This window comes from Gekko japonicus, unplaced genomic scaffold (genome assembly GCF_001447785.1).
Source record: "Gekko japonicus isolate JY-2015 unplaced genomic scaffold, Gekko_japonicus_V1.1 scaffold2207, whole genome shotgun sequence".
Classification (NCBI taxonomy): Eukaryota; Metazoa; Chordata; class Lepidosauria; order Squamata; family Gekkonidae; genus Gekko; species Gekko japonicus.
The window spans coordinates 261,883-278,451 of NW_015160899.1; the positions used below are offsets into that span (position 1 = coordinate 261,883).

General features: G+C 47.5%; 1 protein-coding gene across 2 annotated transcripts in view; it reads right to left on the reverse strand.

The window, feature by feature from the left end:
* The window catches only part of GPALPP1 (GPALPP motifs containing 1), a 29,219-nt gene extending 12,678 nt beyond the window's left edge, over positions 1–16,541 (reverse strand). The window contains exons 1-4 of one of the 2 annotated variants that reach the window (XM_015423855.1): positions 16,378–16,541; positions 15,483–15,615; positions 11,527–11,619; positions 2,643–2,751 (exon numbers count right to left, since the gene is read on the reverse strand). In XM_015423855.1, coding sequence (XP_015279341.1) covers positions 2,643–2,751; positions 11,527–11,619; positions 15,483–15,615; positions 16,378–16,456 — 414 coding nt within the window. In that variant the 5' untranslated portion in view covers positions 16,457–16,541. Of the gene's footprint in view, positions 1–2,642; positions 2,752–11,526; positions 11,620–15,482; positions 15,622–16,377 lie in introns of both variants that reach the window. The other variant, XM_015423846.1, reaches the window with a different exon arrangement.
* Between the last annotated feature and the right edge of the window lie 28 nt (positions 16,542–16,569).

The window sequence follows — 16,569 nt, forward strand, 5'->3', positions numbered from 1 at the left end:
TCAAGAAGCGACAGTTAGAACCGGATATGGAACAACTGATTGGTTTAGCATAGGAAAAGGAGTACGACAAGGATGTATATTGTCACCTTGCTTATTTAATATACATGAAGAGTACATCATGCAAAATGCTGGCCTGGATGAATCACAAGCGGGAATTAAGATTGCTGGGGGAAAGATCAACAACCTCAGTTATGCAGACGATACCACTCTAATGGCAGAAAGTGAAGAGGACCTTAAGAGCCTCTTGCTCAGGGTAAAAGAGGAGAGCGCAAAAGTGGGCTTGAAGCTCAACAACAAAAACCCCTAAGATCATGGCATCCTGCCCCATCACTCCTTGGCAAATAGAAGAGAAAATCATGGAAGCAGTGACAAAATTCATGTTCCTGGGATCCAAGATCACTGCAGACGGTAACTGCAGCCATGAAATTAAAAGATGCCTGTTCCTTGGGAGGAAAGTTATGGCAAACCTAGACAGCATAATAAAAAGTAGAGACATTACATTGCCAAAAAAAGTCTGCATAGTCAAAGCAATGGTATTCCCAGGAGTAATGTATGGCTGCAAGAGTTGGACCATAACGAGCGACGAAGGGTAGATTCTTTTGAACTATGGTGCTGGAGAAGACTCTTGAGAATCCCTTGGACTGCAAGGAGATCAAATCAGTCAATCCTAAAGGAAATCAACCCTGACTGTTCCCTGGAAGGCCAGATAATGAAACTGAAGCTCAAATACTTTGGCCACCCAATGAGAAGGGAGCACTCACTGGAGAAGACTTTGATTCTGGGAAAGATTGAAGGTCAAAGAAGACGGGGACGGCAAAGGATGAGATGGTTAGACAGTGTCATGGACAATGTTCCCTCTAAGCTGTGGAGTCTTGTGAGCAAAAATTCTACTTTGTGAGCTACTGGCATTAGAGTTGTGAGCGAGCGATTTGGCTACTGCATACATTAGTTTGCTCTGGAGCCATCCCTTCCTGAGCTAGGACAAAAATGTGTGAGCCGGAGGCTAAAAAATTGTGAGCTAGCTCACACTAACTCAGCTTAGAGGGAACACTGGTCATGGATGCAACGAACATGAAATTGAGCAAACTTCAGAGGACAGCGGAAGACAGGAAGGCCATGCGTGATCTGGTCCATGGGGTCGCAAAGAGTCAGACTCGACTGTGCGACTGAACAACAACAACAAGATAAGTAATTGCTCAATGTGCAGTCTGAACCCAAAACAGGCTTTGAATTTTTACCAAATCTTTTGCTAATAAATGTTACACTAGCAGGAGGAGAGACACAATTTAAGTGGAAAGCGGTGGGAGTCCAGAGGCAGGAAAGCCGGCCACAGGGAAATGGGCAGAAGTGAAAAGCCTGCAGGGTCTGCACCCCGGACAGTGCAGAAGACCCAGCCTCTTGTCCACAACTGTCAAGAACAGACTCAGGTGGGGCCGCCATGTGGGTGTGAAGCAGCAAAACAAAGTCTGAGTCTAGTGACACCTTCAAGACCAACAAAGTTTTACTCCAGGCGTAAGCTCTGTCGGTCTTAAAAGTGCCACAGGACTCAAACTTTGTTTTGTCAAGAACAGAAACGTGCTGTGAAAGAACGTGAGAGCCAAGCGTCCCGTGGGGAACCCCCCCCCCGCCAGCCTGGGCCTGCAGAGGTTGACTGAAGGAGGAGGAGGTCATCGAGCGGCACAGTCTGCTTCAGGCTCTCCAGGCCACCTGACTCCCTCTTTCACTTCTGTAAAACTCCTTCTTTTGAAATCAAATGTGCTTCGCTTGGACTTTGGGCTCAACTTTCCACTGACATGATGTCACTTGAACGGCATAAGCACTTAATAGAACGGTGATTACTGTTCCCAATTGGGGCAACAACGTCTGCTTCTTACACCAGGTCCAGAGCCTCACTCAGACCCAAGTCCAGAGTCCCTCCCCTTCTGGTCGGCTCTGTAGCCAACTGCTCCACCACACAATCGCTTGCAAGGGCAGCTTCACCTCGACAATCGCACTGTGGGGTTTTCTGTGTAACACGAAGGCATCAACATGGACACATCAGACAGACATTTGCTGCTTATTCTAATTTGCCTCCGGGCTTTAGGTTTAGGAACACAAGGCATGCAGCACCCTGGGGGCCTCTGAAGGCATGCAAATTGTCCGTTCGGCTCCTCCACCGAAACCCATCACTTTATCTTTCCGTTTGTCCCTTAAACTCTGTATGAGCAGCCACTTATCATGGGAAGTTAAGCCTTGCCTATGTGTCGGGCAAGCATGCTCCACGAACAACAGCGGGCTCATCCTCTGTTGCCGCCCCCACCTCCTGGGGTGGCCACCCTGAGGTTAGGAAGGCTCCCACCCTCCTGGCTTTCTGAAAACTACAAGAAACAGAATTATTCCGGAGGGCTTTTTGCACAGGGAAACAGGACTGGACTGTAATGTCAGGAAGTTGCACTGGTCAAGGGGTAAGGACTGTGGCCGACAGTACTGGACTGCTGCCTGTCTTTGTGAGTCTGCACCAGACTAGGCAGCTGTATACTACTTAACACATCATGCTTTGTTTCGGCACTGTTTGAGGTTTCTGTTTGTTTTCAGATGTTTGTATTGCCCACTGGACGACCCATCCTGTTGACTGTGCTTGACTTACACTACGCTCTACACACCTGGGATGAGGACAGAGATGGCAGAGAAGACCTGGTGGAGCTTCTGTCTTCTTCGTCCTCTTCTGACTGTTTCTTGAAGCCTGGTGGTAAAGCAGGGCCTATGACTGGCCTTGAGAACAAAATACATTTTAAGCATAAGCAGAACACCTTTCAAAACAGAGAGGAATCAGTAGAGGTCAGAAGTTGGTGTAAGCTATGAGTTCTTTTTAAGGGAACTAGAAACACTGTCCCCCACCTTCCCGTGGGGGCTGCTGCCCTCCCACTCCCCCCCCAGCAGTTCTGCCCACCCCACCCACCGAGCCCCAGCCCCTCCTACCTGCCTAGCCCAGTCCCACGCCCATCCATGCTCCTCCCGCCACCTTTCTTCTTGGCCCAGGAGGACACTTAGCAGCCCACTGGTCAGAGTGAGGACAGCATGAAAGCCAAAAAGCCCAGTCAGACACCAACGTTTTATACAAGGCAGAATGGGCCTTGTTACGGAAGCAGTCTCTTCCTCTGTTTGTGCAGAGGGGCCGCCACCCCTCCCGGGACCCAATTCTGAAGATACTTGCCCCGGCATTCACCTGACACCTGCCAAATATTGGACACAAAAGACAATCTTCCTTTGCAGGGGGACTGGAAAGGCTGGTTTACAGACTTTATATACAGAAACGGAGTGTAATCTTTTAAAATTCAATCTGAATAATAAATACTATGGAGAACTCAGGACAAAAGTCCTTTTTAAAGAATTTACAGTCCACCCCAAAGATACGGAGAAAGTAACAAAAGCGAGAGGATCCTGGCAAGGCAAAAGGAGATTCTTCAGCTCGGTGCTCATCTCGAAATCGACTTTCCTTGACTTTTCTCGTAGGCTGCCTTTCTGGCCCTCAGTTTCTCATTCTTGATCATTATTTAATCTTTTAAAATTATTTTAAATTAATTATTTTAAAATAATCTTTTTAAAGATTTGAAACAATATTAATACATAGTTCTCTTGTTAAAATCTCTCTTAAATAATTCTTCACTTTCTTCACATATCATTTAGCATCAGAAATTCTTTCAACAAGTTAGAAAAACACTCATTAATTCCAAAACCTAAAAAGCTCTACAGCCCACAGTGTTCCCTATTCAAAGGTATTCTGCATCCAACAAGATGAAGATATCCATGGGAACTCAAGTTCCCAGTAGGAACCAGGGCGGTTAAAATACTCCACTCTAGAGCATTTACGAGGGAACTATGAATACAAAGTGTAATGCTAAAAGGCCCTCCACCCAGGCAGGCTGCTCCATTTTCTTTAAACATTTCTTTCCTGCATTATCAACTTGGACTCGAGGCAGCAACCAGTGTAGCTACCAAATTTCAAATACATGAATATTAATCCAATTAACAAAACAAAGTCTGATTCAAATACATCTTTTACCAATTCAAAAGCATTTAGATTTTAAAGGAAGAAGCAGCACAACAGACAGATCAGCACACTCCCAGCCGAATCTGCTGGGAAAATTCACCCTTTGCCAAATGGAGGGGGTCTGCCTTCTGTGCCTTCCTAAACATCGCAAGGAAAGGGACCCTCCTCACTCACTCCAGCGGGCTGTCCTCAAGGACCGGGCCCACCACGGAAACGGCCAATGATCTCGCTGAGGCCCTGCGGGAAGTCCTGAGGGAAGGCACCGAAAGGAGGAGGTGGTCTTAGAGTGCAAACGGCCCAGGGGAGGATGCTGGGAGATGCGGTTCAGTACCTAGGAGGGCCCTCAGTTTCCAGGTCCTCGGCAGAGTCTTGCTGAGTCTCCTTCCCTCCTGCAGATGCCCACTGTGCCTCCTGTGAATGTTCTGGAGGGTCTGCTGAGCCCAGGAATAAACTTTCAGGGTGGGGTCTCTGTGAGCTGCAGCTGGAGGGGAAAGTACTGCTTTGCGACACCTGCAGAGGCCTTTATGTCTGGCCCTGGCCAAGGGGGATGGAGCAGCCAGTCCCAGAGAAGCAGCCCAGCCGCGCATGGCTGCCATCCTGGCTCCCGGGCACCTCCTCGAATATAACTAAGAAGCACCGACTGCATTTTGAAGTACCATCCCTAACTAGCTGTTGGAAAAGAAGCAAGTTTGCCCCCCTCCCTTCACCTCCACAGTATTCCTGACTGGGGAAAATGTGACTCTCGTCACAAAGTGGAAGCTGCTTCCAAGAGTTCTTACGCTGAGAAAAGCAGGGTGTGTTTCAGACATTTGACTTGAAAGCATTAAAGCCACATAATTTATCACGGAGAAAGGAAAATGCACATTTAACCAGGAATTTTTATTCTCCTCAAGAGGAACAAGGCAGTCTGGGTCATATTCCACCAGGAGGCGAGGCAGGGTCCATTCACCTGGACCCAGCTCCTACATGGTGCTCCCGCTTAGATTTTGGATGCCACTACAGCAGAGGTCTACCTTCCCATCCAGAATCTACTTTGAGAAGCCACAGGGGAAGGAAAACAGTGAGGCACAACTGAAGAGTGAAGAGAGAAAGCCCCAGAGGCCCAACGGCCAGTGTTCCCTCTAAGCTGAGTTAGTGCGAGCTAGCTCACAGGTTGTTTTAGCCTCTGGCTCACATTTTTGTCTTCGCTCAGGAGGGATGGCTCCAGAGCAAACTAATTGATGCAGCACTGAAATCGCTTGCTCACAACTTTAATGCCAGGAGCTCACAAAGTAGAGTTTTTGCTCACAAGACTCCACAGCTTAGAGGGAGCATTGCTAACAGCCTGAACTCACCTGAGCCCTCTGGACCGCAGGAGAATGCATCAGGCTGCCATTGAGGCTGACTGACTAGGACTGCCCGACTACTCCTGAAGAGTAAATACAAATTTTACTTTCTCCTTCCAGGCAGATGGGCAGCCCAGATCAAGAGGCCTAAGGGGCAGAAAGATGTCTCCAGCCAGTCATCCAAGATGCAGGCCAGGGGGAGGGGGACTGTTAGACCACCTAATTTCTGCTGCGCCACCTCTTTCCTAAAAAAAACGCCTGAAAACAATGCTGCCCTTACCAGGAACTTGATCTGACCCAGCTAGGCAGGGGGGAAAGAGGGAAGAGCAGCTTAATCTATTCCAGCTATTTATGTATTTATTTGTGGTCTCTTGTATGTTAGCAGGTCCCAGGGCACACACTCCTCCCACTGGTTAATTTAAAATGTATTAGAAGAACATCATGCAGATTTTTCTGCTTCTACTACTAATAATAAACAAACAAGGGGGGTAGCAGTATGACAATCGTGCTACATACAAGTATACTGCAATGGTGCAACTAATACAAAATACTGTATGACCAATAACAGAATAATCATTCCATAATATTTAATCTTTTTCTTTTTTCAATGTAGACGCCGCGAGATGAACATGCAAGACGTCATGAAGAAGTGAAGGACGAACTTCCCCGGAGTAACTGTTTCGTTTCGATATTTCTTTTTCATACACACATCAGAGAGGTCCTTTTGGGACGTTGTATGAGTATGCTGAAGCAGAACTGATGTGTGTATGAAAAAGAAATATCGAAACGAAACAGTTACTCCGGGGAAGTTCGTCCTTCACTTCTTCATGACGTCTTGCATGTTCATCTCGCGGCGTCTACATTGAAAAAAGAAAAAGATTAAATATTATGGAATGATTATTCTGTTATTGGTCATACAGTATTTTGTATTAGTTGCACCATTGCAGTATTCTTGTATCTACTACTAATAAAGCAGGATAGCCGGAGTCAACTTCCCACAGTACCAAGATTTTGGGAGTCCCAAGTTTGTGAGAGCCAAAGCTCCCTTCACCAGACAAAAAGGAAAGCCCTCAAAGGCCGAGGCCCCGGAAACCTCACGGGCCTCGAATGGGGGGGGAGCCCCTCCTCCTCCTGGGCTTGGACCCAGCCGCTCAGCTACACACCAACATGGCTGCCCTCTGTTCAGCCTCGACCCCCTCCTCACCTGGAAGGACATGCCTGGTACCTCTACACAGGTGACGCAAGCAACCTTCCCTCTCTTGGCATCTCACGGAGCCAGTCATTCAAGACTCATCCCTGGTCTGCAAATAAGAGATCAAAATAGATCCTACAGCCATATGGAATGTGTGCCATCGAATATTGACCAGAGGCGTGTCTGAAAATTGATCCTAAAAGTGCAAAGGTCTGGGTTTTGGCCCTTCTCTTTTCTCTTTAAATTTATCAATGTCAAAGATTGATTTTCTCAGAAAAGGACAGTAGATTTAACCAATTCCCTACCTTGCCTGACCTTTCCCCACCTGACCATCCTAAGTAAAAACCTAGTAAAAACCATTATAATTCCATGATCCTTTGTGTAATAGTTGTCTTGTCCTGATAAAGCAGAGGTCACCAAACACAATAGACATTTCACATAATGTTACATTGCACTTGCAACTTCTGGGAACGTTTATTGTATATTTTATTGTGAATTTTAAATTGTGATGCATATTGTTTTACTGAGTTTTATGTAAGCCGCCCTGAGCCTGTCTCGGCGGGGAGGGCGGGGTAAAAGTTGAAATGATAAATAAATAAATAAATAAATAAATAAATAAAGTTATGATGCTTCCTGGATCAAACAACACTGTTTCATTCACACCATCACAGCATTGTTCTAGGAGCACTCACGTCATACTCCAAGGGGTATAACCAGAAATGCATTGTTCAGTAATGTGTGCGTGTGTATCTGGATGTCCACTAACCTACACCCCCACCGAAAAGGTTGGGCACCCTTCTTAGAGTGAGACACTGGTTTGTTTCACTCGTCTTCCTTCTCGGATCTTCGTTCCTTGGATAGGTAAATATAGTCCCACAGAATAAGTGCCCTTCTTTGTCTCTGTAAGCTACCACCTTTATTTTCTGAACTTGTATGTGTGTTCATATACTGTTTTTCAATTAATAAGTTTTGATTTTATTCTTTAATTCTCTTTAATAAAAGCCATATCATTAATCACAGCCTGGTTCATTTAGAGAGTTCTACTGAGGGGAAAATCCATGTAAACATAGGTGGAGATCCTGCTTGATTACCCCCCTTGTATTGTTTGGGTTTCCTGGCTAATTCTCCAACAAACACAGGAAACCCTCGCAACCACTTTGGGTACCACCTCAGATACTAATCAAGCAGGGCACACAAGACTGAAAGTCAGCCTGGCTTAGGTCTCCTTTGCTCCAAGCCCGGAAGGGTTCCGTTGAGATGCAGGAGTCCATGTGGCAGTGCCTAATGCCTCAGCCACCATGTTGCCTTTATTTATTTACTAGTAATTAAGCCATGTTGCAGAAAGAAATGCAACGATCTCTAGGAAAAGGGCCTGGGAGAGTGTTCCGGCCTGCAGCAGCCGCCCATACCACCCCCACCACCCCCGAGCGCCATGGCCAGACCACCGCTGCCACGGGCGGGAGGCCAGGCCTTGCTCTGGGCAGGATGGTCAGTCTCCTGTACTGAGTGCAACATATAGGACTATCTGCCTGCTGGACAGAAGTCATAGATGTGTGGTTGCTTCAAGGAGCTCCTTTATTGGCTTGAAACTCGCGCCGCCATCACGGGTGCGGCGAACTGCTATCACCATGCCCCAGTATGAGATGCCAGAGGTCACCACACGCACACACACAAAAATGCAACCCCCCCCAAACGGCATACATCCAAACAGTAAATGCATTAAAACCATTACAACTGGGAATGCATGACTTTCTGCCCAGACTCAGGCTGCCACCAAATCTTTCTGGAAGGTCATTTCTCATGTCCGTGATGGTACAGAAATATCAGTAGACTAGAATCTTAATTAGCAACCTGCACCTGATCCGATGCATGCATACTTGAAAGTAAGTCTGTATTGAGGTCCCTGGAGCCCCCATCATTGATCCGCCTGCTCGCCCGGCCTCTCACTTGCTCATGTCATCTCGTCTCTGTGCCGGGGCGGCCCCATCCTCCCGGGGACCGATCGGCTCCATCCCTCCATCCTCTCACCTCAGCACCACCACCACGCCCCCCCCAGCAGCAGCTGCATCACCCCCTCCTCTTCCCCCATCTCCCTTTCTTCCCCATGATCGCTGCTTGCATCAAGCGGCAGAGCTGGCTCCAGTTTGGGTGGCGCAGTGGGTGCCCCTCCCCTCCCCCTCGGCAGTCTCCCCCCCCCATTCCGACTCTGCCTGTGCAGCTTTTCCATCCTCCCCCCCCTTGCCTCTCAGCCATTTTAAACAGGGCGAGGCGGGCAACGGAGCCGGCGCATGAGGCGGAGCCAGGTCGAGCGGCCGGGGAGGAGAGGTGAGTGGCCAGAGCAGCATTGGCCTGAGGGGAGAACCGGCCACTGCTCGCTGGGTCCTCACTCCATTTATGGGGCGCATGAGGGATGGGGGGGCGTGGGAGAGGACCGAAGTGAGGACCCTCCTCCCCACCCCCGATGCTGCGCGTGAGCCGGAGGGGAGGAGGCCCCGGGCATCCCCATCCCCACGGAGAGTCCCATCCGTTGGCTCCAAGCACAATGAGCCCAAGACGCTGGCCACCGCTTCTGTGGGTGGGACTCTGCAACACAGGCATCCAACGCAGCCAGTGCCTTCTGAGTGGCAGCTGAGGGAGCCAATTGATTAGGAAGCGCATCGAATCTTGCCACTCCAAAACAGAATTATTATATAAGGAGAGATATACCGCCCTCCTGTTCAAAGGAACACCAAAGACAGCTAATAAATAGGAAACCCTATTATAACACAAAAGCTAACAGCTATTAAGAAAACTATTGACTAAGCTATTAACTCAGTCCAGCACCTCCACATTACAGTTCCTTTTAAAGACATCAGGGGCAGTGTTCCCTCTAAACTGAGTTAGTGTGAGCTAGCTCACAGTTTTTTAGCCTCCAGCTCACACGTTTTTGTCTTAGCTCAGGAAGGATGGCTCCAGAGCAAACTAATTTATGCAGTAGCCAAATCGCTCGCTCACAACTTTAATACCAGTAGCTCACAAAGTAGAATTTTTGCTCACAAGACTCGACAGCTTAGAGAGGGAGCATTGATCAGGAGTCAAGGTACGGGGCTGAACAAGTAGAAAAGCTCAGCCTCAAAGGCAACATCACCCCTGGCAAGAGGCAGCATCCCCCCACTGCTGTTCCTTTGAAAGGCATTTGTGTGCACCCCAAAGAAAGGCAGCAGTGTCCACTGTTCACCAAGTAGGCTGAGAGCCACTTACTCCAACTCGATTTGTTCCCTGAGCCAATAAGGCCTGACTGTGGCTCATGATTTATGTAGCCTCAGTCACAGAACAGCCTGCTGCGTGACCCACACCCGGGAGATAGTCCAGAGCACTAGCCCACCACGCCTGCCCCAAGCCCTCAGAAAGATGTCCAAATGCCCTTTGGCCTTCCTCCAGGCGAGAGTCAAATCAGGGCCTGCTTCCAGCATCAGCATGGATGCAGATGCTGAACAGACTAAAGAAAACCTGTCATGAAGACACAGCTGAGTTCAAAGCAAACACAAGCACATTAACCCTGAAACGATACACAAGGCCTAGAGTGAGCTGCCCTGCGCAGTTACAACAGTTACAGCCAACTTTCCCCATCTTTCCTGTGCCACGGAAGTCTCGGGTGGACGTGTTCCCAGCCTGAGGCCTAGTTTGTGATTCCCTCCTGACAGGGAGGGCCTTGAGTCTCCCTGGAGGAAGAGCTGTAGCCCAACAGCCACCATCCCCCTGGAGGACCTCCCAGACACATGGCCCACTGGGGGAATGAGCAAGCAGTTCTACTTCTGCCAGGACCCAATGGATTCTATAAGCCCTCCTGATGGGGGCGGGGCGGTCCCGCATTCCCAGCTCTTCCTCCTCCTCAGCCACCTTGGGCAGATATTAGAGAGTGTGGGATAGAGACCTTCAGTACCATGCAGACTATTAAGAAGATGCTGATGTTGAACGAGGATGTTGAACAAAGGCCTGAGCATTACTTGGAATGTGGAGCCCCTACACTCAAGTCCAGTAGCACCTTAAAGACCGACCAGACTTTTGGGATATAAAGCTTTCAAGAGTCAAGCCCCCCTCTGTCAGTCATGAGTTGGAATGGAGATCACAGAGTCCTCATATCCTGGCCAGGAGGAGGGAGGGGTGTTGGGGAGAAGGGACTCTGGATGCAGGGGCACAATGCACATTGTAAGCAGCTTGATTAGAGGAGAAGAGAAATGCTTAGGGGCAGAAAATTACTATTTGTAATGAGGGAAGACTCCTATGTCCCTACTCAGCCCTGGGGAAGGTCCATTGTTCTGAACTTGTGGATGAGCTCACGTGCAGCAGTCTCATGCAGTAATCTCCCCTTGAAGCTTCTCTGTTTTGCGGACTGCTACTCCTTGGCCAGCAATGGAGTGACCTGGAAGATCTAAATGGTCTCCCATTGGTTTTTGAGAGCTGTGGTATTTAACGTCAGGTTTATGTCCGTTTATTCTTTCATAACAGACCTGGAGCTGGACAAATGAATTACTCTGGAGGAAGAGGCTCCTAGTCTGTACCCACACTGGACTACGTTTGGCATACATGCACCCCGCCCTCATCTCGGAGGGCTATTGCTTCCTGGGGATAGATCTCCACTGGGAAAAAAGCAATTCCAGATTTCTGTAGCATCTGGAAGAACTGGTTTTCCTCCCAGTTTCCTCCTCGTCGAAGAAGCCGGTGAGTCAAGCCAGTGCCGAGTGTGCTGGTAACTGAGGGGACAATGCTGGCTCCCCCGGCAACACAGGACTCGTGGGTGCCTGACTGGCAGCGTGGCCAGGAACAGCAGAGTTGAGTAGCTGCTGGAAGACCCAGGCCGGCTGAGCTACCCCCCCTCACACACACACACCCCAAGAGCCAAGTATTTTCAGCCTTTTACTTCAGTTTGTAAACTCAGCCTTGGTTCAAGCAACCATTTTTAAAGAAGTACACCCAAACAAATCCTTCATTTTGATTACCTTTCTGGAGAATCATCCTGTTTTTTAAAGCCAGGTGGAAGAGCAGGTCCAAAGAATCCATCATCCTCATCATCTTGAAGTCTTCTCTGTTTCCTGAAAACACAGCAACGGAGTTTAAGTAATTACCGGGATATGGATGATAATAACAGAATCGCTTGTTTTATCTCACCTGTCTCCCTGACTTGGATGGGCCAGGCTAGCCCGATCTTGTCAGATGTCAGAAGCTAAGCTAGTCAGTGTCTGACTGGGAGACTACCAAGAAATACCAGGGTCACGACGCGGAGGCAGGCCATGGCAAACCACCCCTGTCCATCTCTTGCCTTGAAAACCCTACCAGGGGTCACCATAAGGCAGCTGAGACTTGAGGGCAAGAAACAAAAAAACATCTCCATGGAAACAACACTCAACACTTTCCACTCAGGAATGTAAATATCGGATATCATGAGCAGCTCATCTTACAGATCTTACTCTAACTAAGCGTCAAACAGGCAGCCACAGTGGGTGCTTTCCAGGAGTTCTGCTGGCCCCTGAGGATGAAAAGCTTGGTCTTCTCTCCTGCAATGACACACTGAGCTTTGAAGGTGCTCCAGACAGCAGGAACAAGCCCCTGCCCTCTCCCAGGATCTGAAGAGCCTTCCTGCACAATACAAAGAAGGGAAGAAGTTCTCACCAGATCAAAAACATACTCTCACTTGGCTTTCAGCAAGTCACTGCCTTCATCAAACCAAATCTTACATTCAGCTTATTTTCTGCTGTCCGGATCTAGAAGTCTTTGGAAGCACCTTCATGTTGCAGGAGGCTCAGAGATAACGGGGCAGACCTGCGACATACAAACTTTCTCAGGGCTCTCCATGTCCGCGCACCCCCTGACACCTCAGGCCGGACTGTAGCTTAGCTAATACTCTCTCATCCACCATTCTAGAATTCTGCAACCAGCAAATATTGCTATCACAAAAAGCTCTAACAAGGTTTTTTTTAATTAGACTGTAAATTTTATTCTTCCTGTGTTTTCTTAATAAATTAATCTTCAATTTTGTTTCATCTAAATCACGCAATCACAGGGACATGACTACATGTCCTACTGTTCATCCTTCAAACCCCAGATTTAAAGAAGCCAGATGGCTCTACTGACAGCTGCAGCTTATTCTGCCACTGTGTCTGCATTCAGACATCACAAGAAACACAGATGTGTCCTTGATAGGCACCAACAGAGCTGGGTGGTCTGCTTACGCGCATGCACACACAGTGTACCCAACACTACTGAAGGCTTGTAAGGAAATCCCATTTTGCAGGCTGGGATAAAAGACAGTTTGTTGGTCTGAAAGGACTGATAACTCATGCACTAAAGGGAACTTTGACTCTTGAAAACTTGTGCCCCGAAAATCCTGTGGTTTTCCCCCCCAATTTATATGTTTTTATTTTTGAGAAACAATGGAAATAGTATACATACAGAAATAGTTGAGAAGGACCTAACAGAATAACAAAACAATAATCATGATAATGTTTCCTTCTTGACAAAGTGCAACTTCAAAACAGTTAAAGTATGCAAATTAAAAATACAACAAACTTTGGTAGTGCTTATTTTTTTGGAAGAACCCCTCCTAGTGCTTGAAACGCTTTCTGTCCCTTCCTTGTACGTGAAAAGGTTTTGCCGTATACAAAATGTTCCCATATCTTATTTTGCCATTCATATATCCCTCCATTTTTGTGCAGTATTAATTCTTGCAATCGCAATTAGAGTCATTATTAACTTACTTTTTGTTTTTGTTACAGATATATTCAGCCAGATTTCCAACACAACTGTTTCTGGGTTAGCAGGTAAGTCACATCCCGTTAGATTTGTAATAACACTTGTCTCCAGAAATTATTAATTACCTGGCAATGCCACCAGCAATCAATACAGTCTGCCACATTCCCACAGCTTTTCCAACAGAATTTTTTATCCTCAGGGTAAATTCTATGTAGCCTAGTAGGAGGCGTGTACCATCCAGAACTTTACAAGTGCTAAATGTAATAGTAAAAATCTGTGATGTAATATTATGAGAATCTCTCATCTTTCCCCAGTCACTTTCCTGAATGTAACCCTGACAATCCATTTGCCACAAAGCTTGAAGTTGCACATTTTCTGATTTACATCAGATTATTAATATTTTATAAATTTTGGAAATTAAACCTTTCACCTCACCAGTCCGTTTTAATAGCAGTTCCTCAAATTTAGAAATTGGGTTGATTTGGAATTGGGAGTAAGCAGTGAAGTGGCTAAATCTGCAGATGACACGAAGTTGTTCAGGGTGGTGAGAACTAGGAAGGATTGTGAGGCACTCCAAAGGGATGTTAAGGATGGGCGAATTGGTGTCAACATGGCAAATGGGGTTCAATGTGGCCAAGTGCAAAGTGATGCACATTGGAGCCAAAAATCCTAATATAAATACACATTGATGGGGTCCGAACCGGCAGAGACTGACCAAGGGAGAGATCTTGGAGTCATAGTAGATAACTCAATGAAAATGTCGACAGTGTGCAACTGCAATAAAAAAGGCCAATGCTATGCTGGGGATTATTAGGAAGGGAATTGAAAACAAATCTAACAGTATCATAATGCCCCTGTACAAATTAATGGTGCAACCTCATTTGGAGTACTGTGTACAGTTCTGGTCACCACACCTCCAAAAGGATATTCTAGCATTGGGAAAAGTGCAACTGGAATGATAAAAGGGTTGGAACACTTTCCCTATGAAGAGAGGTTAAAGCGCTTGGGGCTCTTTAGCTTGGAGAAACGATGGTTGAGGGGTGACATGATCGAGGTTTATAAGATTATGCATGGGATAGAGCAGGTCGAGAAAGAAATACTTTTCTCCCTTTCTCACAATACAAGAACTCGTGAGCACTCTATGAAATTGCTGAGCAGTCGGGTTAGAACAGATAAAAGGAAGTACTTCTTCACCCATAGAGTGATTAACACATGGAATTCACTGCCACAGGAGGTGGCAGCGGCTATAAGCAAGGACAGGTTCAAGAGGGAATTGGATAAGCATATGGAGCAAAAATCCATCAGTGGCTATTAGCCACAAGGTTTAGATAGGGACTCTCAGTCTGGGGCAAGTGATGCACTGTATTCTTGGTGCTTGGGGGGGGGGTCAACAGTGGGAGGGCTTCTAGTGTCCTGGTCCTAGTGGTGGACCTCCTGATGGCACCTGGTATTTTTGGCTACTGTGTTACAGAGTGTTGGACTAGATGGGCCATTGGCCTGATCCAACACTGGCTTCTCTTATGTTCTTATGGCCATCTGACATATTATGTTCTTATGGCCATCTGCTGATTCTGTGAACTTAGGCAGATCATGACAGTGAGGGCAGGAAGGGTTGCATCAGTGCTCAGTTCTTGTGGCCCTTTCTTACACGCCCAAGGAGATTGCCACTTTGGGGTCAGGAAGCAATTTTTCTGTAGGCCAGGGATCCTGGAGATTTTTTGCCATCTTCTGGGCAAGGAGCTGGGGTCACTGGAGGTTAGACTAGATGACCCCCAAGGTCCTTTCTAATTCTATGATTGTACAATCCTTAGCCAGATCCTGACAGCACACACAATACTAAAGTAAAAAGCTCATCATCTTCATTTAGTTTCTTAAAGGTACTGAAGTATACCTTTAAGGGAAGATGCTGTTTTGGCATCACAAGTTCTGGAAAAAAAATAAAAGGAGGGGTTCATTTAATTTGATAGGCTATGTTTTCAAATTATCTGTATCTTATCAAGCCTTCATCTCAAACCACGAAGACCATCCCAAAACTGTGCCATTTCCACAGGTGTGTAGCTGAAAAGAAGCCATGGCTGGTGAGGTAAATGCTTGGTTCACTTGCTGGCATCTCCAATGTGAAACACCTGAAGGATCAGGCCAAGAGAGCCATCCAGAAGACTGACTTAGTAGAAGGCAGCTAGATAAGTCATGCCAGTGCACAGACCTGGGATTTTGGCTTGCGTCTCTGTCATCTTCAGAATCCGAATCTGCTTCTCTGGGCACACGAGGAGAGGTGTAGTCTTGATCACAATCTCGTCTTTTTAGGTTGCTTCTGTAGTCAGGAGGTAATGCTGGCCCTGCAACTAAATGGATCACATTTATCTATTTGGCATAATTGTGCAAACTATATTCCTTTGAAGTTGAAAAAACCAAGCTATGCAAAACTGAATTATCCAAGAGGGTTTTCTATGCAGGCAGTCGGGTAGCACTGCCACAAAAAGGCTTCACGAAGTTACCTGGACAAATTATTGGGGACTGTAGTCTGTATTGCTATGGGTTGTTTGCTATGGGTTGGAGCCTATTATGTTTTTATGGGTCCTATTATGTGTTTGTTTGTTTATGCAGCTTACATCCCATTCCTTTGCCCACCAAGCAGGGCTTAGGGCAGTTTCCAACAGTTGAATGTACAATAAAACCAACATTTTACTTTTTAAAAATCCAAATATTACAAATTAAAAACCTAACAGTCAGTCTACTGTATCTGATGGCGCCCCAACCATCCATCACAGGTGGGCAACCAATTGGGGATGTAGCCGGCCGCAGGGAAATTCGTCCACTGCCTAGTCATGAATGCCCCATCCTGCCGACTGTATGGATTCACTCTGGGTAATCCGCCTGGAGTCCAGGCGCGAAGGGAGGACTACAAAAAATGTATAACCAAAACAAAAGGCTCCACAAAACCTCCCCTCGACACACTCGCAACTACCCCCCCCACACCAGGACGTCACTTCCTCTTGCAGAGGAAGTCAATGCCGGGAGCCGCCGAGGGGGGCGGGGCGCTCGCAGTCTCACCCTCCCCTCCCGGGCACCAGTGGCGGCGGCGGCGGCCTTCTCCTTACCCCGACTGCCGTCGTCAGGCGATGAGGAGCGGACGAAGCCCGGAGGCAACGCGGGCCCGATTACATCTCGCGAGGCCATGGCTCGCAGGCGCCTGCCGGAGACCGGCGGGGAGGGAGCCGAGCGGCAAGGAGAGCGCCTGCGCACTGCCGCGCTCCGCCGACCCGCTACGGCCGCTTCTGGGGGCGCCACAC